General features: G+C 44.0%; 3 protein-coding genes across 3 annotated transcripts in view; 1 reads left to right on the forward strand and 2 right to left on the reverse strand.

The window, feature by feature from the left end:
- The window catches only part of atg14 (autophagy related 14), a 12,864-nt gene extending 5,869 nt beyond the window's left edge, over positions 1 to 6,995 (reverse strand). Inside the window, exons 1-5 of the mRNA XM_022766145.1 lie at positions 6,493 to 6,995; positions 5,390 to 5,452; positions 4,540 to 4,582; positions 3,632 to 3,713; positions 3,313 to 3,550 (exon numbers count right to left, since the gene is read on the reverse strand). Coding sequence (XP_022621866.1) covers positions 3,313 to 3,550; positions 3,632 to 3,713; positions 4,540 to 4,582; positions 5,390 to 5,452; positions 6,493 to 6,770 — 704 coding nt within the window. The 5' untranslated portion in view covers positions 6,771 to 6,995. The remainder of the gene's footprint in view (positions 1 to 3,312; positions 3,551 to 3,631; positions 3,714 to 4,539; positions 4,583 to 5,389; positions 5,453 to 6,492) is intronic.
- A 771-nt stretch (positions 6,996 to 7,766) lies between these two features.
- On the reverse strand, positions 7,767 to 12,236 carry tbpl2 (TATA-box binding protein like 2). Its single transcript, XM_022766130.1, has 8 exons — positions 12,189 to 12,236; positions 10,682 to 10,847; positions 10,358 to 10,574; positions 9,945 to 10,032; positions 9,765 to 9,856; positions 9,192 to 9,359; positions 8,919 to 9,013; positions 7,767 to 7,843 (listed from the first exon to the last, which is right to left on the reverse strand). The coding sequence occupies exons 1-8, from the start codon at positions 12,234 to 12,236 to the stop codon at positions 7,767 to 7,769; spliced, it is 951 nt and encodes a 316-aa protein (XP_022621851.1).
- An 853-nt stretch (positions 12,237 to 13,089) lies between these two features.
- jmjd7 (jumonji domain containing 7) overlaps positions 13,090 to 25,977 on the forward strand; it is a 13,878-nt gene continuing 990 nt past the window's right edge. The window contains exons 1-8 of the mRNA XM_022766097.1: positions 13,090 to 13,229; positions 13,853 to 14,006; positions 14,088 to 14,226; positions 14,774 to 14,888; positions 24,448 to 24,504; positions 24,614 to 24,709; positions 24,956 to 25,032; positions 25,123 to 25,282. Of these exons, the coding sequence (XP_022621818.1) occupies positions 13,181 to 13,229; positions 13,853 to 14,006; positions 14,088 to 14,226; positions 14,774 to 14,888; positions 24,448 to 24,504; positions 24,614 to 24,709; positions 24,956 to 25,032; positions 25,123 to 25,282 (847 nt within the window). The 5' untranslated portion in view covers positions 13,090 to 13,180. The remainder of the gene's footprint in view (positions 13,230 to 13,852; positions 14,007 to 14,087; positions 14,227 to 14,773; positions 14,889 to 24,447; positions 24,505 to 24,613; positions 24,710 to 24,955; positions 25,033 to 25,122; positions 25,283 to 25,977) is intronic.

Genomic DNA, 25,977 nt, shown 5'->3' on the forward strand with positions numbered 1-25,977 from the left:
ACAAACACACCTGAACAACAACAACAACACACCTGTAACACAAACAACAATACACACCTGAACACAACAACCACACCCCTGGCAACGAACAACCAAACACTACTGAACAAACAACAACAACAACACGATAACAACAACAACCACACCTGAACAACAACAACACACCTGAAAACAACAACACACACAACCTAACAACAAACAACACACCGAACAACAACACACCTCAACAACAACAGCACACTCCAACAAACAATGCAACAACCACAAACACAGCCACACCTGAACAACAACAACAACACACCTCAACAACCAAACAAAACACACCTCAACAACAACAACACACCTCACACAACAAACAACACACCTCAACAACCAACAGCACACCTGAACAACAACAAACAACACCTCAACAACAACCAGCACAACCAACCACACAACAGCCAACTCAAACAACACACACACAGCACACACCTGCAACAACAAACAACAACAAAACCGAACAACAACACACACACACCACACAACAACAACACACCCCTACAACACTCAACAACAACAACACACCTGAACAACACAGAACAACAACACACACAACTCAACAACAAACCAAACACACCCTGAACAACAACACACCTCACAACAAACAAACACCACAACCTCAAACAACAACAGCACCACCGCAACAACCACAGCACACCTCCACAACAACAACACACACACTCAACAAACCAACAACAGCACACACTCAACCAAACAACAGCACACCTAACAACAACCAACAGCACACACACACCTGGAACAACAACAACAAACAAAACACTCCATGAGACAACAACAACACCTCAACAACAACAACACACCTCCAACAACAACAACACAACTCAACAACAGCAACAACAAACCAACAACAACAACACACCTGACGAGCAACAACCAACACCTGAACAACAACAACAACACACCTGAACAACAACAACAACACACCTGAACAAAACAACAACAACACACCTGAACAAACAACAACAAGCACACTGAACAACAACAAGCAACACCTCAACAACAACAGCACACCTAACAACAGCACACCCAACACAACAACACAACGCTGAACAACAAACAACATCACACTCAACAACAACACGACACACTCAACAAAACAACAACCACACCTCACACAACAACATACACACAGCACTGAACAACAACAACATCAAACACACTCAACAACATCACACCACAACAACACACACCTCAACCACAACAAACACACCAACAACAACACACCTGAACAACAACAGCACAACTGAACAACAACAGCACACCTCAACAACAACAACAGCAACCAACAACAACAACAACACAACCTCAACAACAACAACACACCTCAACAACAAACAACTGAACAACAACAGCACAACTGAACAACAACAGCAACACCCACACAACAACAACAGACACAACTCAACAACAACACAGACAACCACAACAACAACAACACACCTCACAACAACAACAACAACACACCTCTAACAACACAACAACACAGACTAACCAACAACAAACGACAACTGAACACAACAACAGCACAACTGAACCAACAACAACAGCACAACTGAAACAACAACAACAGCACAAACAACTGAACAACACAAACAAAACTCACACAACACTGAACAACACAACAGCACACACACTCAACAACAACAACAGCACACCTCAACAACAACAAACACACCTCAACACAACAACAACCACACCTCAACAACAACAACGAACACACCTATCACACATACAACAACACCTGCAACAACAACAACACACCTCCCACAAACAACAACCACACACTCAAACACACACACACACTCGAACAACAACACCACCCTCAACAACAACAACACACACTGAACAAACAAACAACACACCTGAACAACAACAACAACACAACCACACTGACCATCACAACACAACACACAACAAACACACCAACAACAATTCTGAAACACAACACACACACCTCAACAACGACAGTACACAAAACAACAACAACATGCACACCTGAACAACAACAAAGCACACCTCAATAAACAACAACATCACACCTGAACACAAACACACCTGAACAACAAACAACAGCACACCTCAACAAACAACAAAACAGCACACCCTGCAAACAACAACAACAGCACAGCACCCAACTCAACCAACAACAACAACACACTGAACAACAACAACACACCTCAACAACAACAACACACCTCAACAACAACAGCACAACTCAACCAACAGCACACCTGGAACAACAACAACAGCACACACTGAACAACCACAACAACCAACAGCACCTGAACAACAACAACATCCAACACTAACAACAACACACACTCATCAAACAGCACACCTGAACAAACAACCACACCGAAACAACAACCAACCACACCTGAACCCATAGTCTAACAACACACACCTGGAACAACAACAACAACAACACACACTCAACAACAGCACACCCTCAACACAACAGCACAACCTCAACAGCAACACACACACACACAACAACAGCACACTGGAACAACAGCACACCTCAACACACAACAGCAACCTGACAACAACAAACAACAACAACCTCAAACAAAACAGCATCACCTCAACACACTAACAACCAACAACACACCTTAACAACAACACACCACAACACATCTCAACAACAACACACTTCAAACAACAACAACACGAACCAACAACAACACCACACACCTCAACAACAACAACCCAACACACCTCAAAACAAACACGAACAACAACATTTCAACAACCTCGAACAGCACATCAACACCACCACACATCCAACAACAACACACGAACCAACACACCTAACCACCAACAACCACACATCACAAACACCGAAAACACACACCGTAACACTACACTAGAACACACGCACATCAAACAAACCAAACACACAACACATGAAAACACAACACACCTGCCAAACACTAACAACAACACACCCAACATTCAACACACGAAATTCAAAAATCTCTCACATAAACAACACACTATTACCATGAGCATCCAGTTACTGGATTAAAGGGTGTGTTGTTGTTGTTCAGGTGTGTTGTTGTTGTTGTTGTTCAGGTGTGTTGTTGTTGTTGTTCAGGTGTGTTGTTGTTGTTCAGGTGTGTTGTTGTTGTTGTTCAAGTGTGTTGTTGTTGTTCAGGTGTGTTGTTGTTGTTGTTCAGGTGTGTTGTTGTTGTTCAGGTGTGTTGTTGTTGTTCAGGTGTGCTGTTGTTGTTCAGGTGTGCGGAGCCTCACCTGCTGCCCTGTTTCTCCTCCTGTGTGGGGAAGATGTGTGTGGTGAGCTCCAGGATGTGTTCCCGCCTCAGAGCAGCCAGCTGACTCAGTCTGCTCTGCAGCTCGCGGCTGCGTCTCTCCAGCAGCTCCCCCAGGCGACGGTTGTGACGCTCGATCTTGTCCCGTTTCTCCTGGTGACGTCCGGCCCGTCGCTGCAGCCGCTGCCCCTCCTCCTGAGAGCGCAGGTGGAGGTCTCTGTCTGCAGGAGGAGGAGAGAGGAGGGTGTGACACAGACCGTCAGGTGACCACAGCAGGTGTTACAGACGGCAGACGCACTCACCGCTCTTCACCTCCTCGTTGCCCCAGGCCACCGCCTCCTTCAGCTGCTCGATCTTCATCTTACACGACATGAGCTTCCATTTCTGAGGAGACAGCAGGTCGTCACTTTAATGTCTGATCTGTGGTGAACATGAAAACTCACACGTCCATCTTCATCCACTCATTTCAACATGGAGACCTGAAGATGCTCTTGGTTGATGGTCTGAAGTGAATCTGCACTGAGTGAAACACTTTGAGTTTCCTCTGTGTTTGGAAGTTCCTACACACAGTTAAAACAATTGAACATGTCGTGTTTAAACAGCTCCGGAGGCTCAGTGTTCGGTCATTGTGAGCGTAAATTAAAAACAGCTTCTGTTGGAGCGGAGCTGCTTCCTTCAGGGTTTAGCTACAGCCGATTAGACCGCTGTAGTTTTTCCTACTCCTCCTCCCTTCACGCTGGACATTAGATTATAAAACAGGACACATATTTTCTACAATGTAGTTCATGTGGTCACAAGCAGCACAGGTCAATTTCAACAACACGACACAGAGTGGACAGGAAGTTAAAAGACAAACTAACCAAGTCTGAGAACTTCCCTGAGGCCGAAACACATTAAGGTCAAAGTACTTAAATTTTCCTCTTTAATGAAACACTTTGTTTGCACTTAAACGAAAAGCAATTTATTTACACTCTGTTCACTGATTTGTTTGTTTGCACTTGTTGTCACTTATTGTTTTACTGTTAATGTGCGTTCACTTTTTGCACAAAACACAAAGTAAGAATCAATCTGATCAAAAGTCACAACTGGCACTGTAAAGTTTTCTCAGCTGCAGGCCACTGCTCATAAGGGAAGAAAAGGTGGAACCAAACACCAGGACATAGATATCCACAGTACCTGAACCAGGTAAAGGTAACTGAGCTGGACTCACCATCTCATCCGCCTGCAGCTTCCTGTCCATGCCCTGGAGGACTCTGTGAGGAGGGGAGAGTTTTCAGTTACCAGAGCTTTTTGTCTTTGCTGCAGACCTATGGAAATGACTATTGTGGCATTATGTAGTAATAATAATAATAATAATAATAATAAACTTTATTTGTATAGCACCTTTCACACAAGAAATGTAGCAGCAAGTGCTTCACATGAAATTCACATAAAATGAACGTAAGAAAACATAGAAAGAATAAAATCTGTAAGACATCAATACTTAGTTAAAGGCTGAGGGGAAGAGATAAGTTTGAATCTTTCTTTTAAAACGCTCAGTGAGCTTCTTCTCTGATCTCTACAGGTCGTGTGTTCCACAGCTTTGGGTCGTAACTGACAACGGCTGCATCCTGAATCTCCTCCAGCTGTTACTGGAACCTTCAATAAAGCAGCAGCAGATGATCTGAGTGTCCTTATTGGTCAATAGTTAATCGGGGAGTTAGTGATGTAGCTCGTTCCTCGTCCAGTAAGACCTTTGCATATAAAAGGAGGAGCTTAAAATCAATTCTAAATTTAACAGGAAGCTAAAACTGGACTGATGTGGTCTCTGCTGAGCTGCTGAGTTTTCAATGTGCTGAAGTCTCTGTTTTTTTCCAGGGAGCTCAGTACAAAGTGCATCACAGTGATCAAGCCTTGAAATGGAGGCATGAATGTTTGAACTTTAGCTGTTTATAAAGGAGGAAAAATTATGTCTTTGTTACCTTGTTGATGCGGGACTGAAGCTCAGATTTGAATCTGAGATATGTGTGTGTGTGTGTGTGGTACTGTAGTACAGTGTCACTAACAGCTATAAGCTTCACCTCTGCTGCAGCTGCTCCTTTTCCTCCTTCAGCTTCTTGAGCCGCTCCAACTTTTCTATGTATCTGCAGAGACAATACAACCAGAAACACAACAGTCATATTAGAAATGTAATCATATAACAACAGTTTAAACTTCACGGAGCAGCTGAGCTGTTGATTTGGTCCCTTGCGGTCCCCGGAGTTTGACAAACTGCCAGAGGCATGAAAACTATGAGGACAAAGTTATTTTGGGGTTTCACGTGTTGTGTAACTGTAGCAGAGCAGCTAACCTAGCCAAACTAACACCGAGTTACAGGCTGACTCAGCAGTAGAAAGCTAACAGCTAACAGAGTCTAATAAACCTGCTGGAAACCAGCAGCCAGGACAAAAAACACCACAACACAGCCAACAAGCTAACTGCTATACGTCAGATAAAACTGGCCTCAAACACGCGCTGTTATTACCGAGGAGCGTTAGCTGCTAATGCTAACTAGCCTGAACTGATAATAATGATGCAACAGATTGTAAATTAACTCATTTCAAAAAGCCTTTGCTAGTTTTTCTGTATAACTTCTATAAAAGCACTCAAGATTGAACTAAGTTCGCGTGTAACATTGAATCTGACGTTAGCAAGAGAAACCTCAATGTGTAAAAACATCAACTGCCAACTTAGCGTTGTTTTTAAACCAGAACATAAACATATGTAAGGACATAATTCTCATCTTATCTTCTGAATGATTCACTTTTCAATTCGGCATGCATGTAATACACCTACCAGCAACTATTACGATATAATAACCAACCTATAATCTGTCTATCCCGCTTTCACATTCCACCAAAACAACTACGTTTGATCAGGTGCAAGCGGGCTGTATGAACAAGAAAATGTCAGATTTGTTGGGTGAAATGAAGCTTTGAGTATTGATATCTACGCCGAACAGTAAAGATTGATCATATTTTCATCCACATCCTATATAACCAGTGAGATTTAGACACTGTGGGGAAAAGATAAAGGCAACACTAAAATTCTCAAATCTGGCCACGAAGTTCAGCATCGGCAGTGAGAAGACTGCGGAGCACAGGCTGAAATCTGCATGATATCAGGACCAAGCGCTGGACTTTACCTCTCCGTGTTCCTCCCGTCGAAGTACACGAAGTCCCCGGCCTGGACGCACCGGGCACAGGTGAGCCTGCGGCGGGAGGTGCTGCACAGGGGGCACCGCTCCACCGCCACGTACAGACCCTCCGCGTCGTCCACCGACTCCACCATCACACAGCCCGGAGTCGAATGAGCCGGATGGGGGTGGTGAGGTCGGAGAGGAGGCCTGCCCCCGGAATGAGAGCCGGCGGATGAAGCAGCTCGGTCCGGGCCGAGCGGTGGGAGTCCCGCCGAGGACGCCATGGAGAAGAGCTCGGCTAACCCGCTAAGCTAACGTTAAATGTAAATGTGTTAAAGAGGGAACGAGTTGATCGGCTCAGCGCTCTCTACGGCTCCATGCGGACTCTTCTGGCCGTTAGATTTTCTGTGATGTCGCTAACATATTTTTAAAACTCTCCGGTGATAACGGACTGACACACTGTTGTGTTGTTGTTTTGATGAGCAGACGATGAGTCCGCCACTTCCGGTTTGTTCTGAAAACGTGACGGGTTTGTTTATGTAATGACGTAAGGGTTAGGGCGGAGTCAAAGACAGGCCGCAAAACTTCAGGTTGAGTTAAAAGTTAGTTTATAAGTTTGTTCTTTTGAAATACTTTTATTATTTTTGTTTCATCATCCTTATTTATGTTACATTTATTTCCATTTATTGTATTTATTGTATTTGTATGCATTGTTCATATTTTACTATGTATCTTGTTTCATAGGTTATGATTGTTTCCTCCATGTTCAATGTTTAATTGTTTTAAGATGAAATGGAAAATGTTTTGTATAATAAAACAATTGAAAAAAAAAAAAAGTTAAAAGTTAGAGATGAAAACAAAGCTGTTCTATGGAAGCATAATGCATTCACATGACAAAAAAAATTAGCTGTTTTTCTGAATTAATGATATGATTATCTACACAACATGATCATTTCGTTATTATAGTCACTGATACTCAAGTTTGATTTATCAACCGATATATGAGTTCATTGATATTAAAGTCGAGTCAGTGCTTCTGTAAAGAGTCAGTGTTTAAATCTGAGTTCACAGTGAAGGTCTGAGTCAGAAGATAAAACATAAAGTCACTTTTAATCAACAGCGGTTTTCTCTGCTTTTTTTCCAGGACGGTGAAACATTCAACAAACAGCAGACTCATTTACCATCCACAATTCTGCTACTTAACAAAATAAAATACAGATATAGATATATACACATACACATTTAATCTATTTACAAAACAGGAAGTGCTGTCCCAGTCCTCACTGTTTCCTGAAGCCTCTCAGGATCGGATAAATGTTCTCAAACGCTTCGTAGATCTCAGCTCGTTCTTTAGCTCCTGGAATTTAACACATGACTAAATAACTGTTACAACTCCATTTAAACAAGTTGTGAGGAAATGGATTCACTAAAGAAAAAAAAAAATCTTATCCCATCATTACGAAATCCATGTTCTATAATTACAAGATCAAGTATTGCATTATTATGAAAATATGTATTTCCTAATTATCTGTAATTACAAGATACATACTTCATAACTTCAGGATCCATGTTTCATAATTACGAGATCTGCATTTTGGATTTATTGGATCTGTTTTTCATAATTAGGAGTAAATATATCTGAATACTGTGATCTGTATCTCATAAAAAAAGGTTGCCTTATTATGAGAACTAACTGCAAGTTAACAGCACTCAACACTAAAAGGTAGCTGTTAGCATTTAGCTAAAACAGATGACTGGAGCTGAAACATCAGTTTCCACAGCTGTATGAAAAGAGACAACAGATCTCATAGTTATGGGGTAAAGATCTTGTCCACATCAACATGTATATTTTGTAAAACAAACATTTTCCTATGTTTTGTCCTTCCATCCACTGACAGTGTTTTAAGCAAGCATCAACCTCCAAAGCTGAAACAAGAAACCAACGCTGAAGAACCAAAAACTGCAGTTCCTCTAATGACCACTAGAGTCTGGCTCCAACAGTGAGTCAGTCCCCATAGACTCCCATGTGAAAATTTCCAACTTTATATAAACATGTTTACAGCCTGGTATAAAAACTGTTTTGGTCTCTAGAGCTGATTTCCTCCTTCATGACACCTGTTTATATAACTCACCTGTTTACATTTTATTAAGGACTAAAGTTACGGAGGATTGAGGGCGTGGCCTCTTTGAGTGACAGGTGGTTGAATGTATGCTTGCCACAAATCAGCATGCCCCGAAGTCTCAGCTCCACACACGCCCCTCCTCTTTGACTAGTTTTGGATCAGCTGGAGGTTAGGGGCGGAGTCAGACACTAAAATATCTGTGTTACTGTGGACAAGGCCTTGGTTGTTAACTCATACTTGGTGATGTTCAACTCAACCCTCCATCTGTTTCTTCCCTACAACTACGTGGAGATATTTGAGTTTCATTACCGGTCAGAACCACTTTCCCAGACACAAAGATGAGCAGGACGATACGAGGTTTCACCATCCGGTAGATGAGTCCTGGAAACAGTTCTGGTTCATAACTGGAGACAAAAACACATACAATCAGTTTCAGTGGCTTTGTTTACATAAAGCTGAATTATGTAGTAACCAGAGGTTAAACTGGGCTGGAACGATCCCAAACAGCGTTTCCAGTCTTTGTGCTAAGCTAGGCTAACCCCGTCTCCTCAAGAATAAATGAGCAGCAGTCGGTGTTTCTACCTGCTGAACTGCTGGTGGGTCAGGACCAGTCCTTCCAGTCTGATGGGGAAACAGACGTCACAGCTGGCCACCATGTTCTGGATCTTAAAATCCAGGAAGCGAGCAGGGAAGCCGAGTTTCTGCACCACCCGGGCGTATTTCCTGGCTGCCAGCCGCGACTGCTCCTCACTCAAACGCACCCAGAGGAGAAGAGGGTTAATAAACTGAGAGCAAACATCTTCCAGCACAGTCACACCTGTGTCTTTCCACTGCAGGACCTCACCAACCTGTAACCTAACGTATCTATAAATGGTTTATTTAATGAGTTTTATGCTGCTTTTGTAAATCCATTTTTAAATCTTAAATATTTATGAATGGATTAATCGTTCATTTATAAATTCTTTTAACAATTCCTATTTTTAATGCCTATCAAAATATGAAATTAAGGAAATGCTTTATTACTTTTCCTGTGACATCACTGGTCCTCCACAGGTCGCAGATTGGTGGAGGCACAATTAGAGCCAGTGATGATGAAGAGACGCTACGTTAGCTTGAATTCTTTCAGTAGGAAAAGGCTCAAACTGTCACACTGACCTCTTGGCTCCGGTGCAGACCATCTTCCCTGAGCTGAAGATCAGCGCTGTGGTCCGAGGCTCGCGGATCCTCATGATGACGGCTGCAAAACGCTGAAACAAAAACAGCATCAGGAGGAACAGACGTCAGCTCGTATATTTCAAACCGACACGCCGACAGAGGAAGGTCAGGTCTCGGTACCTTCGGGTTGTACTCGGCATTTCTGGCTTGCAGGGCGATGAACTTCAGGTCCAGAGGACAACCCAGGTTGACTGTGGAGACAATGTTCCTACATACACAAGAGCTAAGAGTCAGTTCTTCTTCAGTTTATACACAGCAGCATGTGAAGGCAACACGTGCTGAGCAGCCAGGTTTGAAGTCAGCATTATGCTGAGAACCATGAAAACACACACACACACACACACACACACACACACACACACACACACACACACACACACACACACACACACACACACACACACACACACACACACACATCACATCGCCATACCAGAAACCTGAAAAGTACTGTTGTTAGAGTATCAGTACTACAGGTAAAGTATCAGTACTACAGTATCAGTACTGTGGCTCTAGACTCATCAGTAACTTACTGTAACTGTGGGATGATTCCTGATCTCTCGGTCACAGGGGTCATGGGGGTCATGGGGGTCATAGGGGTCATGGGACAGAAGGGGGAGGCGCTGGTCCCCAGTCCTGACATGGACGCCCCCTGCTGGGTGTCAGCTGCAGTGGAATCCTGGGAGTTGTAGTCCGGACAGATGCCGCTGTCCTGAGACGTGTCCAGAGCTGCAGTCTGACTCTCTGCTGCTCCAGCTGGAATCAAACACCAGAGTTACAGACTGTTGTTTGTTACTTGATGTATATTTACAATAAAGGTTATTGAAAAAAAATATAATTCGTCAGTGATGTCACACCTGTGTCATCCTGTGTGCTGAGTTCATCAGGAAGAAAACTCAGGTCCAGCTCCTCCCCCAGCTCTCCGTTTGGCCCCGCCTTCGCTGACAGGTACGAGGGATCCTGCTGGGAGGGGGCGGGACTCTGGAGGCCCAGAGGCCCCTCCCCCAACATGAAGATTGAGTCCTGCAGGAGGAAATCAATCCATTGATCATTATCTGTGTAGCACCTTTCAGACAGGTCAGTGCAGATCAAAGTGTTTCCAGTCCAGCTGCTGGTCTGGCTCCCCAGTAGAGGACCTGCTCACCCCTGGTCCAACAGGTGGTTTATCGGAACAAAGCAGGACTTCACCCTCACGACGAGCCCCTCCCCTCCCCACCCACAGAGTCCAGCAGACTCCACTTCCACTCAATTTCAATTCAATTTAATTCAACAGGCTTTATTATCATGACATTTCCACTGTGTTGCCAAAACACAATTATTAATGGAATTAAATAATCAAAGGAAGAAAAAAATAATAAGAATATTAATATAATAAAATACAATATAATTATTGATACAATTAACTGATAATGAAATAAAGGAAGAAAAGTGATAAATTTATATACACACAAATATACAAATGCCAAAATAGACGGAGGCAGATGAATACATTTGGTTTCTTTTCTTGTGGCAGGAACTGACATTTACCAGCCAACACTGCACATCCTCTCCATTCCCCCAGAGCGATGGGTCATTTCTCCCCGTTTGTTAAATTGTTAAATTTGGGGCATTTTTGTTCAAGTTTTGTGAAGAATTCCTCCCTAATATTTGCGTATTTTTGACAATATGTCAGGAAACATAAGATAAGATAATCAAGAACTGAACTGCTTTGTGCAACAGATGAATTCAGACTCGGTCCATCTGACTGTTTTATCTAAGAGTCAAAGTCTGTCTGTGAAACCAGCTCCTGATTCATGTACAGCCCTGGAACATGCACAGAGATTAAAATATATCTCAGCTGTTAAATTCATCGTGACAAAGAGGAGAACAGGATGTTGCACAACTTCAAAGGCTCACAAAACTTAACAAATTTAACTCTAACAAATTCACCACACTTTAATTCCAGTGTCTTCCCTCAGTCAGATTCACATCCTAGCTCAAGATTCAAATCTAGAGCTCACATAAACCACTCTGAGTCCTGGTCCTGAGACGTTTCAGCTTCTGGAGCTTCATGTATTGAAAGTGTAAAACATGATCAGAGAAAAAAAATGTTTGGTTTGATGGAACAACTGGAATTTGATTTGAATCAAGTCAAAGAATTCAATAAAAAGCAGGTGAAATGTTTGGTCACCTGAGCGAGGGTCTATTTTTTCAGTTCATCCTCCACAGGAACTAAATATTCTGACTCCAGGTCACAGATCAAACCTTCATGCAGCCTCACAGAGAGACAGGTGACAGGTGAATCATCTCAACCTTAACTTCATGTTTAAATAAAGCTTTGGATGTTCAAAACAGCAGCGCGGCAGCCTGGCAGTCTGTACTCACATTTGCAATGGAGTCATCAAAGTAACGCTCCAACGCCGACTCGTCCATGACTGAAGAACCAGCTGATCTGCTCCAGGATCTTCCAGGACCTGGTTCCAGGCAGAGCTGCACAGCTGCATCCAATCCACACTGATGTGATCCTGAACTCATCAAACGCTCACACACACTTCACCTGAGGCAGTGCAGGAAAGTAACTCACTACTTCTACTCAAATACTCCACTCAAGTACAATTTAGAGGTACTTGTACTTTGAGTATTTTCTTTCCATGCTGCTTTATTCTTGTACTCCACCTCATTATTGAACGTCTTACTGCAGCACGTTTATCTGGCAGCTTCACGAACTGGAGATTTTCACATTAAAGTATTTTTTGGTTTCTTAAGGATCATATATCATATATATCAAAACATATATCAAAAAATATGAAAAGGAATATTTTATAATTAATCTCATTATACTTTTTTGCAAAGTTTTACATTCACAAATGCAAAATTTGCTAAAATGAAATCTCACTTTCATGTTTTCAACAAAGAAATGGAGCTGAATATTAAGACAATAACTTTGTCAGAAAACAAAAAAGCTAATAAAACTGTGCTCCCATTTTAATGTTTCAAGTCTCTTTCTGTATTTATTTATCTTAACCATTTGCATTGTTTAAAATTAATCATTTATAAATTTTCTTATTGGTTTATTTTATTTTATTTAACATACTACTATTGTATTTTATATTATTATTATCTTGTTATCAAGGCTTATGTATTTTGACTTCTATATGTTTTTGAACTGAGCTGCTGTTGTGGTCGTTTGTCCTGCAGTTCATCCTCCCTCCTGCAGGTGGAGACCTGCTCCACAATCACTACCGGAGCGGAGCTCTGCGCATGCGCATAGGATGTAAACAAAGCAGCATGGCAGCATGAGGTTGGAGAATCCGTCAGGACAGAATATTAGTTTGATCTCATTATAACTGACTCCAGATCAGCTGTGATGAACCAAGATGGCGTCTGTGAACGAACGCCTTACTGAGTTTTCACTAGAAGCTCACGGTGAGAGGACGAGTACTGCTAATACTACTGCCAGTACTACTGATACTACTACTGCTAACAGTACTGATACTTATAATACTGCTACTACTACAGTCAGTACCACTACTACTGATACTTATACTGCTGTCAATTCTACTATACTACTACTGCTACTATTACTACTTTCAGTACTACTATTACTACTAATAGTACTGTCAGTACTACTGTCACTACTCTTAAGTACTACTGATACTGCTGTAAGTACTGTGAGTAATACGGTTAGTATCAGTCCTTCTACTGCTGTACAGTAAATATTTTTTTACTAGTGTAGTATTTTATAACTAACACTACTCGTGCTCATAGTATAGAAACCACCATTACTACTACAGTTACTACTTACTATTACTGCATACACTGTAATACTTCTGCAGCTGTCACTACTGGTGTTACAGTACTAGTACTATAAGTACTAGTTAATACTACTGTGACTGATACTGCTATGACTCCTGCAACTACAAATACTATTACTACCATAACTACTGTTACTGTAGTAGTTAATAATAATAATGATATTACTAGCACCGGTCAAACTGCTGCTCCCAGTGGTGATCAATCAGAGTGATTGATTATTGATTACCTTGCAGATCTGTATCTGAACCAATCAGTGCCATACCTGGAGGAGCCACCTGACCCGCTGCAGTTCTACCGCGACTGGATTGGTCCGAACAAGCCCTGCATCATCCGCAACGCCTTCAGCCACTGGCCGGCCCTGTCCAGGTGGACGCCAGAGTACCTGAGGTAAGGAAGCCCCGCCCACCGACACCTGCACAGGTCTTCTTCTGTGGTCAGGTGAACATTATCCTGTTTCCCTGTCTGCAGGGAGAAGGTGGGGTCAAAGGTCATCAGTGTGGCGGTGACTCCTAACGGCTACGCTGACGCCGTGAACGGTGATCGCTTCGTGATGCCTGAAGAGAGACAGATGAGTTTTTCTGCTGTTCTCGACATCATCCAGGGGAAGGTATTTGCTTTGTGTTTGTTTTGGCTTCCTGCGGCAGGTTGTTTCATTTTCAGCAGGTTTCCGTTGTTTTTGTTTTCTATTTTTGTTCGTGTTTTTGAATTTGCAGCTCGTTTCTCCTGATGAAGTGTTTTGGGCCGTTGCAGCACATTTGACCTTCTTGGGCCACCGTAGTTTAGATCAAACGCTGCACCTCGACTTCAATTAATACAATTGTAAGATGGTCCAGTTTGGAATCAGTGAACATTGTTAATGATCTGAAATGAAATATAAATGAAGAGTGAGTGAGAAACAGTAGAAAGAGCATCAAACAGAAACTCTGACATTGGCAGGGTTAACGGAGGACTGAGGTCGTGCTGATGTCACCTGGGGGGAGGACCAGGTCTTTAAAAACTGACACCTGTAGATCGAAGGGATGAGATTATTGTTGATCAGGACATTTCAGTGTCAATAAACGACAGAGAAGTGACTCATATCTGCAACGAGTTGATGTTAATGTGGAGTCCTGACAGAGAGTGTGTGTGTGTGTGTGTGTGTGTGTGTGTTGCAGGTGCAGCAGCGTGGTGTGTTCTATGTTCAGAAGCAGTGCTCTAACCTGCTGGAGGAGCTGCCGGAGCTCACCGACGACGTGGAGCCTCACGTTCCCTGGATGAGCACCGCGCTCGGTGAGTTCAGACTACTGAGCATGCTCAGACGGGTCACCTGTCAGGAGGGGTTAGATCTGCAACCTGTCTCTAATAAATATAGAGCTGAAGCTATTAATTGATTAGTTGATCCGACAGAAAATGAATCCTTTGGTTTTAATAATTGTTTATTGTTTATGTCAAAATCCACTGGTTCATTCATTTCAGTAAATATGGAGGCGTGTTCGCGTCTGTTTGACTGTTTGACCGTCCCGCAAAGACTGAGCTGACTCAGTCATACTCATAACGGCACAAGAATACACAAATTCAATTATAAATTCATTACAAAACTTATCAAACAGGTCGTGAATCTTCAGGTCAGAAAGATGAAGCAGCTGTTCTGGGATCACACACAGTTTCTGTAGATCATGGAAAATCTTTAAAAGAAATTAATTTATAAGTCTTTAAAAAGTCTTATTCACCAACGTCTTAAAGTTTGTTCAGGCTCTAAACTTTATCTCTGGGTCGATGACAGTTTCACGTTTACACCTCATCACACACGTGTTCAGATAAACAGCTGTTTTTACTTCAGCCACATAATAAAAAATAAAAATGAATAAATGAGAAACATGTGACTGATAAAGTGACAAACAGCGACTGGTCTGGTTCCTGCTGCTAATGCTAATGCTAACAGTCTGGCAGCACAGACTGTCTCTCTGTGGCACGGTGACATCACCTGACATCATGTGACCTCTTCATCACCTTCCTATGAGGAGGCAGCTGTGTAACCTGCTGCTGTCGCCTGATTGGCTGCTGAGGGGTGGGAGGGGTCGATTCTGTCACGAGCTGAGCGTCTCCTTATTTACTGGATCTCTGCTTCAGTGTCACTGCGCAGTCTTTAACATGGCAGTGATGTCACCATGTCACATGACTCCTCGTGCTCAGAGGATCACGTCTCTCCGTCGGTCCAGGTCTTCAGACAGACTCCTCAGGGTCCTGCCCAGCCTCTCTGGTTTGCGGAGCCTCTGTCTGTAGGTGAACTGGTTGAAGCCCTGATGTTTCCTTCCTGGTTTGAACCCGAACAGCTCGTCTTTCTTAAACTCCTCCACAAACCTGGACACGTCCTCGCTCCTGCTGCAGGACCGGGACGTCACACGGGACAGGTACGAGCACAGGTTCAGAGGGTTTCCCCCTGTGAAGAAAAGCCGGTCCAGGTCTTTGGCCTGAGGTCCGGCCAGCTGAGCGCTGTGTTCCACCTGCTGCTTCGTGAAGCTGCCTTTACCGAACTCGATCACACCTGGAGGCAGAGAGGTCAGAGTGAGTTCACCACCTCCAGGAATAAACCACAGACTGTAAATAAAGATGGACGTCGCCGCTGTGACGTCACCCACAGGTTTGTGAAGCTCAGAGTGAGCTTCTCCACCGTCGCCATCTTGGCAGTGTCTGGCTCCGCCCCTAACTCCCTAATTTGGCACAAACATTCACTTGGACTCAAGGATGAACTGATTTAGATTTTGGGGGTTATGGGTCAAAAGTCAAGGTCATGGTGACCTCACAAAACATGTCCCTCCACAATAAAGCTCCAGAAGAACTAGAAAATACCGCCTCCGCCGAAACACTCAAGATATTGCGTTCACAAGGCCAAAACTGGGTTTTGTGAGGTCACTGTGACCTTGACATTTGACCTTTCCCACAGTGGAAAAGAGGTTTAAGACCTCGCCTGTGTCACTTACAACCCCCTAACAGCTCCGATATCAGTAATCAATCGATCAATCGGTGGTCTGACCTTTGAACTCGTTGATCATGAGCTCAGTGAGGAGGTCCAGGCTGATGTTTCCTCCAGCTGTTCCCTGAAGATTCAACACCCGGTTCCACTTCATGTCCTGTCTGACTCGCTCCGGGTAGAACCCCTCAATCCCTGTGTGCACACACAGTAACCATGACAACATGAGCCTGCGGTGACACCGGCCGAACATCTGCAGCAACATCTGCCTGTTTTCAGACTCGTACCAGTGAGGATGTGGTGGCTGCTGTTGAAGAGCTGCTGGTGTTCTCTGGTCCACAGCAGGACCAGGTCCATCTTCCAGAAGTCCATCATGGCGTCTCCATCTCCCTCCTGGATGGCGTCCCGTCTGGCCATGTGGTATAGCCCCTCCCACACCACCGCCCTCGTGTAGTTCAACAGGAAGTCCTCGCCGTCAGCAGCCAATGAGCAGGACTCTGAGCAGAACCACGGAGCTGGACCAGCAGGAAGAAGCAAAGGGCAGGGATCAGTGTCTGCAGCGCCCCCCGGTGTCCACAGTCAGTTAACATGACAAACAGACTAAAGACGAAGGCAGGTCTTCAAAGACCCACAATGTACAGAGACGTCTGTAGGTGCTGCTGGTGTTTTTATTGCTCCACACCGGCAACTGTCAGAGCCGCCCTTCCCATTCTCATGACCTTGACCTTTGACCTTTGACCACCAAAATCTAATCAGTTCATCCTTGAGTCCTAGTGAATGTTTGCACCAAATTTGAAGAAGTTCCTTCAAGGTGTCCATGAGAATGGGACGGACGGACAACCTGAAAACAACATGGCTGCTCTGACTGTCGCCGGCGTGGAGACATAAAATAAAAACTTAATTCCCATAAATCTTTTCCAACAACAGGAATAAAAAGGTTGGCAGACGGATATTTCAGAATTAGTTCTGGATTTTGGAAAATGTCTTAAAAACCAAAATCACCAAAACATCCTCATGAACTTTTGATTCGTAAAATTGTTCCTTTGAAACAAGTGTTTGAGTTTTGAACTGAGGCGCAAAAGACCCTCTGACAAATAACTGGAACTGGATGAAAAACCCTCATTTCTCATTGTCCAAGGAACAGAATAAAAGATCAGTCTGACCGGCTTCAGTTCAGTGATGGAAACCTGCTCATGACATTTCAGATTCATCTCGTCTCAGTTATTTATCTTATTTAATCACAGTTAGAATCCAAACTGGTTCCAAATGTGATTAAACCCATTTGAGTTGTGGCTCTGCAGTGAAGCTCTGATGAATGAATGAATGAACGTCTCACTCTGTTCGGCTCTGCTCTGCTCGGCCGCTGTCAGACAGTCTCTGTGGTACCACTCGTGTCTCCTGCACTTGTCCATCAGTCCACACTGGACCATCTGCCCCCCCTTCTGCTCCTTACAGTGACAGTAGATGTAGGTCCCGTCTGCACTGCAGTCCGGACCACAGAACCAGTCCTCATGTGGGTCCGAGAGGGTCTGAGCCCGAGCGCAGCCGTCATGGAACCAGATACCTGGACACAGGTGACTGCAGCACCGCACCAGCTGCTCCTCCGGCTTCTCTGCAACAGGACAAGTCGGGTTTAAGACTCAGACACAAACAACAAGCGTTTTCAGCCAACAAACATTTTCCTGGAAATCTCCACCTGTTCAACCTGCTGATCGGAGAAAGAAACAAATCACAAATATTTTACACAAAACTGTTTGAATAAAGGCAGGAAGACATCGAACCTGTGAGTTTCTGCCTCCATATCCCTCCTTGTCCACGCATTCATCTTCGGTCCATGTATCGACCAAAGAATTTTACTTTTGAAATGAGAAAACCAAAATGGGGAAACGGCTCAATGCTGTTTCCTACCTTCTCTGCAGTAACAGAAGGGGGAGGTTTTCTTCTGTCCGTCACTTCGACCTGCAGCAGCAGCAGCAGCAGCAGCAGCAGCAGCAGCAGCAGTGTTGATGTCTTCCTGACATGGAGGCATCCACACCAGATCCACCAACCTGTGAGCCAGGTCCCCGAGCCAGTCCATCTGATCTGAGACCTGAGAGGGGTAGTCTGAGGGTCTCTGGTCCACAGAGTCCAGACCACACTCTGTCACAGCAAACAGAGTCACGTACGCTGTCGTCACAAACTTTAGAAGGAAGAAAATTTACATTCATTTTGGTCAGGGAGCAGAATATTTCAGTGAATAATTAACAGGATCATCTGCATCAACTCCATGATTATTTTCATCAATAACCTGCAGATTAATCACTGATGAATCGCTTCATTGTTTTGTCAGAAAACAGTGAAATGCTCCGTTATAATTTCCCACAGTCCAAAGTGATGTGTTCAGAAAGCTGAGTCAGTTTTCGGTCATGAGACAAAGGAAGAATCTTATTCTGACATTTAAGACGCTGGTACATTCAAATATTAAGTAAATTACCTGTAAAATGAAAAAAATCATTAATCCACCATAAAAAGAGTTGCTGATTATTTATGTGTTATGATTCTGTCGATCGACTAATCAATGAATCAGCTAATGGTTGCAGCTCTAATGACAGCACGGTGCTGTTCAACCAGAAACTCCGTGGCTGCACACGGGGATGAAAGAGTGAGCTGCAGGTCCGAAATAAGTTTTAAAAACACACAATCACAGATCAATCAGTCAAGTGTCGGACTGATCAACCTCAATCATATTATTATATTTCCACAGCCTTACCGTGATGAAGTCCCAGATGTTGAGGAAGTAGTCTTTGGCCGTGTTGTTAAACGTCTTGAAGTGAAACAGTGAGATGATGTGATGAAGAGATCCTCGAGAGTTCTCACTCTTCTCACTGAGAAGCATCTTTATCATTTCCTGAGCGGGTTCAAGCAACACAGGAATTATTGTACTGTAGACTTTTATTGTGAAACAGCTCTAGGACTTTTATTATGAAACAGCTGGAAGACTTATATTAATGTGAAACAGCTGGAGGACTTTTATTATTGTGAAACAGCTGGAGGACTTTTATTTTGAAACAGCGGGAGGACTTTTATTAATGTGAAGCAGCTGGAGGACTTTTATTGTGATGCAGCTGCAGGACTTGACATCACACAGGTGTTGTTGTTTCAGTGCAGTAAAGTTTCTCTCACCTCATGAAACAGGTGTTCCTTCTGAAACTCTGGAGGTGCTTCTACGAGGCCGTCAAACCTCAGATCCAGGTTTGGGTTTGGAGTTTCGTTGTTCTGGTTTTGGTTGCCTTGCTCGGCCCTGTCGGCGCTCAGGACGTCCCCACAACACAGGATGTGGTATGGTTTCCCAGAAACCACAGGAATGTAGTCTTTAAGGCCGTACGCTACGCTAACAGACTCCTCTGTGGTGTTCGGTATCACTGCACCCAGACTCACCTGTGGGGGAAAAAACTGTTGAAAGGAAACATCTTCTGGTTCTTCGTCGTCCCCAGAATGAAAGTGCAGAGACATTCGGGTTCATCAGCTCTTCCTGTGGACTCACAGTGGTGCTCTGCTCCTTCATCCGGTCGGAGTAGATGTGAGGGATGTGTCTCACCACTCGTCCCCTCGGTCCTTTCAGGACCTCCAGGTTGTCGGCGATGATTCGCATCACAATGATTTTCATTCGCTGTCGGAGCGACTCGTACGTCTAAGAAAATTAAAACATGATGATGAAGTTCCTCCTGTCAGGATGATGCAGTGTGATGGTCAAAGGACCACTCCGACTAGTTTCAGGTTACATCCCTGTTTACCTTGAGTCATATAAAATAAATGTTGTCATAATTGCTGCGAAGTCGAGTAATGGTTAAAAAGTGTTTTGTGAGGTCACCATGACCTTGACATTTGACCTCTGACCACCAAAATCTAATCAGTTCATCCTTGATGCCCACTGAATGGTTGTGTCAAATTTGAAGAAGTTCCTTCAAGGCGTTACGGAGACATCGTGTAAACGAGAATGGGATGGACAACCTGAAAACAAGATGGCGCCGACTTCAATCCAAAGTGACACTTTATCTCTTGAAGCAGGTTTCTTGTATTACGTTGCAGAGCAGTGCACTTCAGCTGATGACCACGCAGCGAGACGTCGCTCTGATTAATGAGACTAAAGCTTCACACCGTAGAAAGACAACGAACCTGAAGTTTTACAGAAGCTCATGAACAGCATGACGTGGAGCTCCAGCTCGCAGACACACTGGACCGCACCTGTGTGTGTGTGAGGTGTGTGTACCTGTCTGGTTGGGAGGACGCTGTACGGAGACACTTCCACTGCTTTGATCGGATCTCCGTGCAGGTAACGGAAGTTAACCCGAACCTGATGAGCGAAGCGAAACGCCCACGTCACAAAGGAGTATCCTCGTTCTGCGGAGTCCGACCTGGACACAGACGGTACCTGCAGCACACAGACACTTCCTTCATTAACTGATGAGCAGACGATGTGAAGCAGAAAGTTGTTGTCGGTCACAAATCGTCTCACCCGAACTTTCCCCCAGGTGAAGGTGTAAGCTGCAGCTTTCCTGGAGTCGTCACAGCAGTACTGCGTCCTTCTCGTGCTCTAAAGAGGAGGAGGATATTCAGTGTTCTGATTGGTTCAGTTTATAGCAGTGTTCTGATTGGTTGGTTTCTAGCAGTGCTCTGATTGGTCGGTTTGTAGCAGTGTTCTGATTAGTCGGTTTGTAGCAGTGTTCTGATTGGTTGGTTTGTAGCAGTGTTCTGATTGGTTCAGTTTGTAGCAGTATTCTGATTGGTTCAGTTTGTAGCAGTGTTCTGATTGGTCGGTTTGTGAGAATTAGTCCTACAGTCCTGACTCTGAGTTTTGCTGCAGCTGTTCCTGGTCTCCAAAGCTCCAGGTCTAAGGATTAGTCTGACAGTGAGGTCTAGGACGAGGGTTTGGACGTGGAGAGAACGTGAACATTTCTCACCTGGATCTCGTCTCTCCACTGCTTCACCTGTCGGTCGTGCTCCTGGGCGAGCCTCTTGGCGTGGATCCTGGCGGCGGTTTTGGACTGTGAGATGCCGAGGCTGTTGGTGATGGTGAAGAGTTTGATGGGACAGCGGTGTCTCAACATCTCCACGCTGAAGGCGGTCTGAAGGAAACAGGCTCTGACTGTGCTGGTGTACAGAGGTACTGAGAGGAGGAGGCTGATCCTCCGGTCCAACATCTGCTTCACCTCGTCCTCAGTCATCTGCCTGAAACACGACAACCCCACGTTACATTTATCTTCCTAAGACTGAGTCCACTCTTAGAGCTTTCCAGGAATTAACCCTGAAGTTTAAATAACAAATATCAGAACCAGCTGCGACTTTAAACATGTTTCTAAATCAGTGTTCTCATTAGTTTTGACCCACCGTGGGTTATTCCCTCGGCCATAGTTCACCATCTGTTTCTGGATCTTTTTGGCGGGAGGAAACATGGCTCTGAGGCAGGCCACAGTCAGAGGAGCCTTCTCTTCAGCCCAGGAAGTAGTCTTATCCCAGCTGAAGGCTGACAGGTTCTCTGGGCTGAAGGTCTTCCTGTACGGTCCGTCCAGGTCGTTCACCATCTGTTTACGCTGCAAAAACGTCTCCATAAACAGTTGCTTTGTTTTCATTCTATTGAAATCCTTTTGACTACACTGTACAACTGTGAGAAATCTTCTTCTCTGTCTACAATTATACAATTTTAGGTGGCAACCAACCATTATTTTCATGATGGATAAACCTGCCAATTACTTTTCCAATCAACTGTTTTGTTTCTTAAATATTACAAAATCAACTGCATTTGGGGCTGCAACTACCAATGCATTATGTTCTTGATTAAGTCATAAATCCTTTTATCAATAAAATGTCACAAAAATAATCAATAATAAACGATGTAGTGACAGCTGTGTAACAGCTCTGCTGCTGCTGCAAAGACAAGCAGCAAATTACATTTGAAAAACTGGAACCATATAAAAATATTTGGTATCTTTGCTTGATAAATGACTGAAATGATTAACTGATTATCAAAATAGTTTTGGATTAATTTTTTCAAATCATCAAATTAATTGATTAACTTTCATGGAACAGGATTATTATGATTTTTTACTTGAAAAACGGCCTAAATGATTAATAATCAACTGCTGATCTGTTTACGGTGACAGTTCAATTTGTAATTATAAACCTGGCAGCTCTGGGCCTCCACACGTTGGTGGGTTTTTCTCACAAAGTATTTTTTGTTATTTTTTGTCCACAGTGTATATAATATTCATTTTAAAAGAAACTTATTTATGAATTTGAGACTAATGATCAAGTATTGATTGATTCAACTCTTCTCACCTCGCCGGAGATGATCTTGGAGCAGGTTTTGATCAGAGCCTCCCTGAAGCCGGACACCTGCAGCAGTCGGTTCAGAGCGGAGCTGAAGTTCTTCTTCCGCAGATACCCGCAGATCTGCGGGATCGGTCCGCGGCGGATGCGCCGGGCCGGTGGGGGGTCGGACCGGGGGGAGGGCGACGGGTCCTGGGAGGCGTAGTCGTGTTCGTTCAGAGTCGTTTTGAGCCTCTTCTTGAGCTTTTTCGGAGGAGGCGGTTCTGCCGGGACAGAGGCGGCAGGACGGGCCGGGGGAGCCGGGCAGGAGCGGGGCTGAGGGTCCACGTAAACCCGCTTGTTCCCACTTTTCTTCGTTCTCTGAAAAACCAGTCGCACACAGGCGAAACACAAAAACGCCTCCGCGGGGTTCAGGTCCGGGAACAGTTTCTGAGCGCTCCGCCGGTCCGTCAGCGACAGCAGAGACTTTCTTTTATATCCTTTGGTCTGTCTCTCTATGGCAGCGCCACAGTGGCTGCAGCGGTGCTCCATGTCCCCGGTTACACCGAGCCACCCTCGGCTAGCTGCTTCACGGAGCTCGGACTTACGGCGTTTAACGTCCACCGGCTTCTTCTAGGAGCGAGCCGGGGCAGAGACAACGCCGCTGGGTTAAAGGTGGACTTGTCAGGGACGGTTCAGGTGGTTTCAGGTGGATGTGAAGTTGTTGTAAAGTGAAAAAACTTTACTTATTCAGGTGAAGTGTCGGTGAAGTTCGGTCCCCTCACAGGCGCAGTGTAAAATCCAAGATGGCGGGTGAATTGACTGAGAGCTCAGTGCTGCCCCGGCGGCCGGGAGGAGAATTACAACAACAGTCCATATTTAGCCCATTAATGACTAACGACTATATTTATTATGTTATGGAAAAGCTATTTTCTGTTGGAGGTGGAAACACGAATTGGAAACATGAAAAGTTTTGATTTCACATATTTATTCCGCCTTAACGATTGGACAGAATTTGATTATCTTTTAAAAATGTAAAAAAGAAAAGTAAAAAAAATCACAAAAATAAGTGTAACATTCATTTGGCTTGCTGAATACTGGATTGAAGCAGATGTTATTGAATCTGAAGCTGTTTCATACAGTTGTTGAATATAATGTTATCAAGCATTTGATAAAGCTCCTTGTACTTTAGTTTTTAAGGAGTCTATTTTGAGAAACAGCCATTTCTTACTATATTTAGTTGGCAGTCACACTGGGTTACTCATTTTATCATTTCACAAAAACACTGGTGGAAACAAGTTCCGCTTTTACAGGAACAGGAGAAATGAGGAGGAAAGTAACTTCATAACCATGAGTTTCTATGAGGTTTATGGGGTTTGTAACTACTAATACTACTACCAGCAATTCTGTTTATTATTGTATTATATTCACATCTTATTAATAAACAGTAGTAACTGGATTAATTGCAGTCAGTATCTCTTACAGGCTTTGAAACAGCATTTAGACCGTTAAGATGGAAAAAAAAAAGTTACAGATAATCTCAGTGAAGATCCTCATGATCTTAATGATATTTTATCTTTTTTCTTCTCTTAGGAAAGTTGCCTGATGCTGTGAATTTTTGGCTCGGAGAGGCGAACGCTGTGACCTCCAGTGAGACTTGAACTTCACACAAAACACCAGCCACACACTGTGTTTTAAATGCACAAACCGAGTGTGTTGTGTGTATGTGTTAAGTGTTTGTTGTGTTTCTCTGTCTCAGTGCACAAAGATCACTACGAGAATCTTTACTGTGTCATTTCTGGAGAGAAACATTTCATCCTGCTGCCACCCACAGACAGACCCTTCATCCCCTACGGTAACCTAGCAACCACCCTCAATCCACTATGTTAACTATAGCAACCACACAATCTACCATGGTAACCATAGAAACCACCCTCAATCCACTATGTTAACCACAGCAACCACCCTCAATCCACTATGGTAGCCATAGCCACCATCCAATCTACTACGGTAACTATAGCAACCACAATGTACAACTTGCAGTAACAACCATGCATCACTTATGGTAACCCAGTAACCATAGTAACGGTCTCTCTGTCAGGTGTGTATCAGCCGGCTGTTTACCGTCAGCAGGACGATGGTGAGTTCGAGGTTGTCGATCAGAGCGACTCTGAGAAGGTGCGTTCAGGGGTCTGTCTGTTAATCTCAGCTCTCTGCTCTATTCCAAACACTGCACTGATACAGCCACCTCCTGTCCTCCCCCCTCAGGTCCCGTGGATCCCTCTGGACCCCCTGGACCCGGACCTGGAGCGGTACCCACAGTACCGGAGAGCTCAGCCGATCCACTGCAGCGTGAAGGCCGGAGAGATGCTGTATCTGCCGTCTCTGTGGTTCCACCACGTCCAGCAGTCACACGGCTGCATCGCAGGTAAAACAACACCTGAACACACGTTTCTTTTATCGTCATGAAGTGAACACGTGACAGATCTGGGTCACAGAAGAAATGATAGAACCTGATGATGAGTAATGTGATATATCCCAAGATTCATTGCGTGCTGGTAATGAAAATAATGTCAGCAAACACCAGTGACAGAGAGGCTGAGGGCCACACTGTTTCATCTAAGTATTGTGTTTTAGCTCAGTTCAACTGTTAAAACCAAGGGCCTTAAAACCTCAAGTTTTTGTGTAAAAAAGTTACATGTTGTCAAGGTTGCTAGGCGACAGGAGCCACGCTTTGTGATGCAACAATAAAGGCGGGAACAGCGGCCCCTGAACTAAAACACAGCTACAGTCCAAAGCTGATTATAGCAGGTGAACAGGGCAGACAGGTGACCAGGATCGTCAGGTGAGTGAGTAGAGGCAGGTAAGTGAACACGTGACAGATCTGGGTCACAAAGAGAAATGATAGAACCTGATGATGAGTAATGTATATATCCAAATTCATTGCGTGTGTAAGAAAATAATGTCAGCAAACACCAGTGACAGAGAGGCTGAGGGCCACACTGTTTCTATCTAAGTATTGTGTTTTAGCCTCAGTTCAACTGTTAAAACCAAGGGCCTTAAGTACTCAAGTTTTTGTGTAAAAAAGTTACATTGTTGTCAAGGTTGCTAGCAACAGGAGCC

The sequence above is a fragment of the Seriola dumerili genome, unplaced genomic scaffold (assembly GCF_002260705.1).
Source record: "Seriola dumerili isolate Sdu_G_001 unplaced genomic scaffold, Sdu_1.0 BDQW01000811.1, whole genome shotgun sequence".
Classification (NCBI taxonomy): Eukaryota; Metazoa; Chordata; class Actinopteri; order Carangiformes; family Carangidae; genus Seriola; species Seriola dumerili.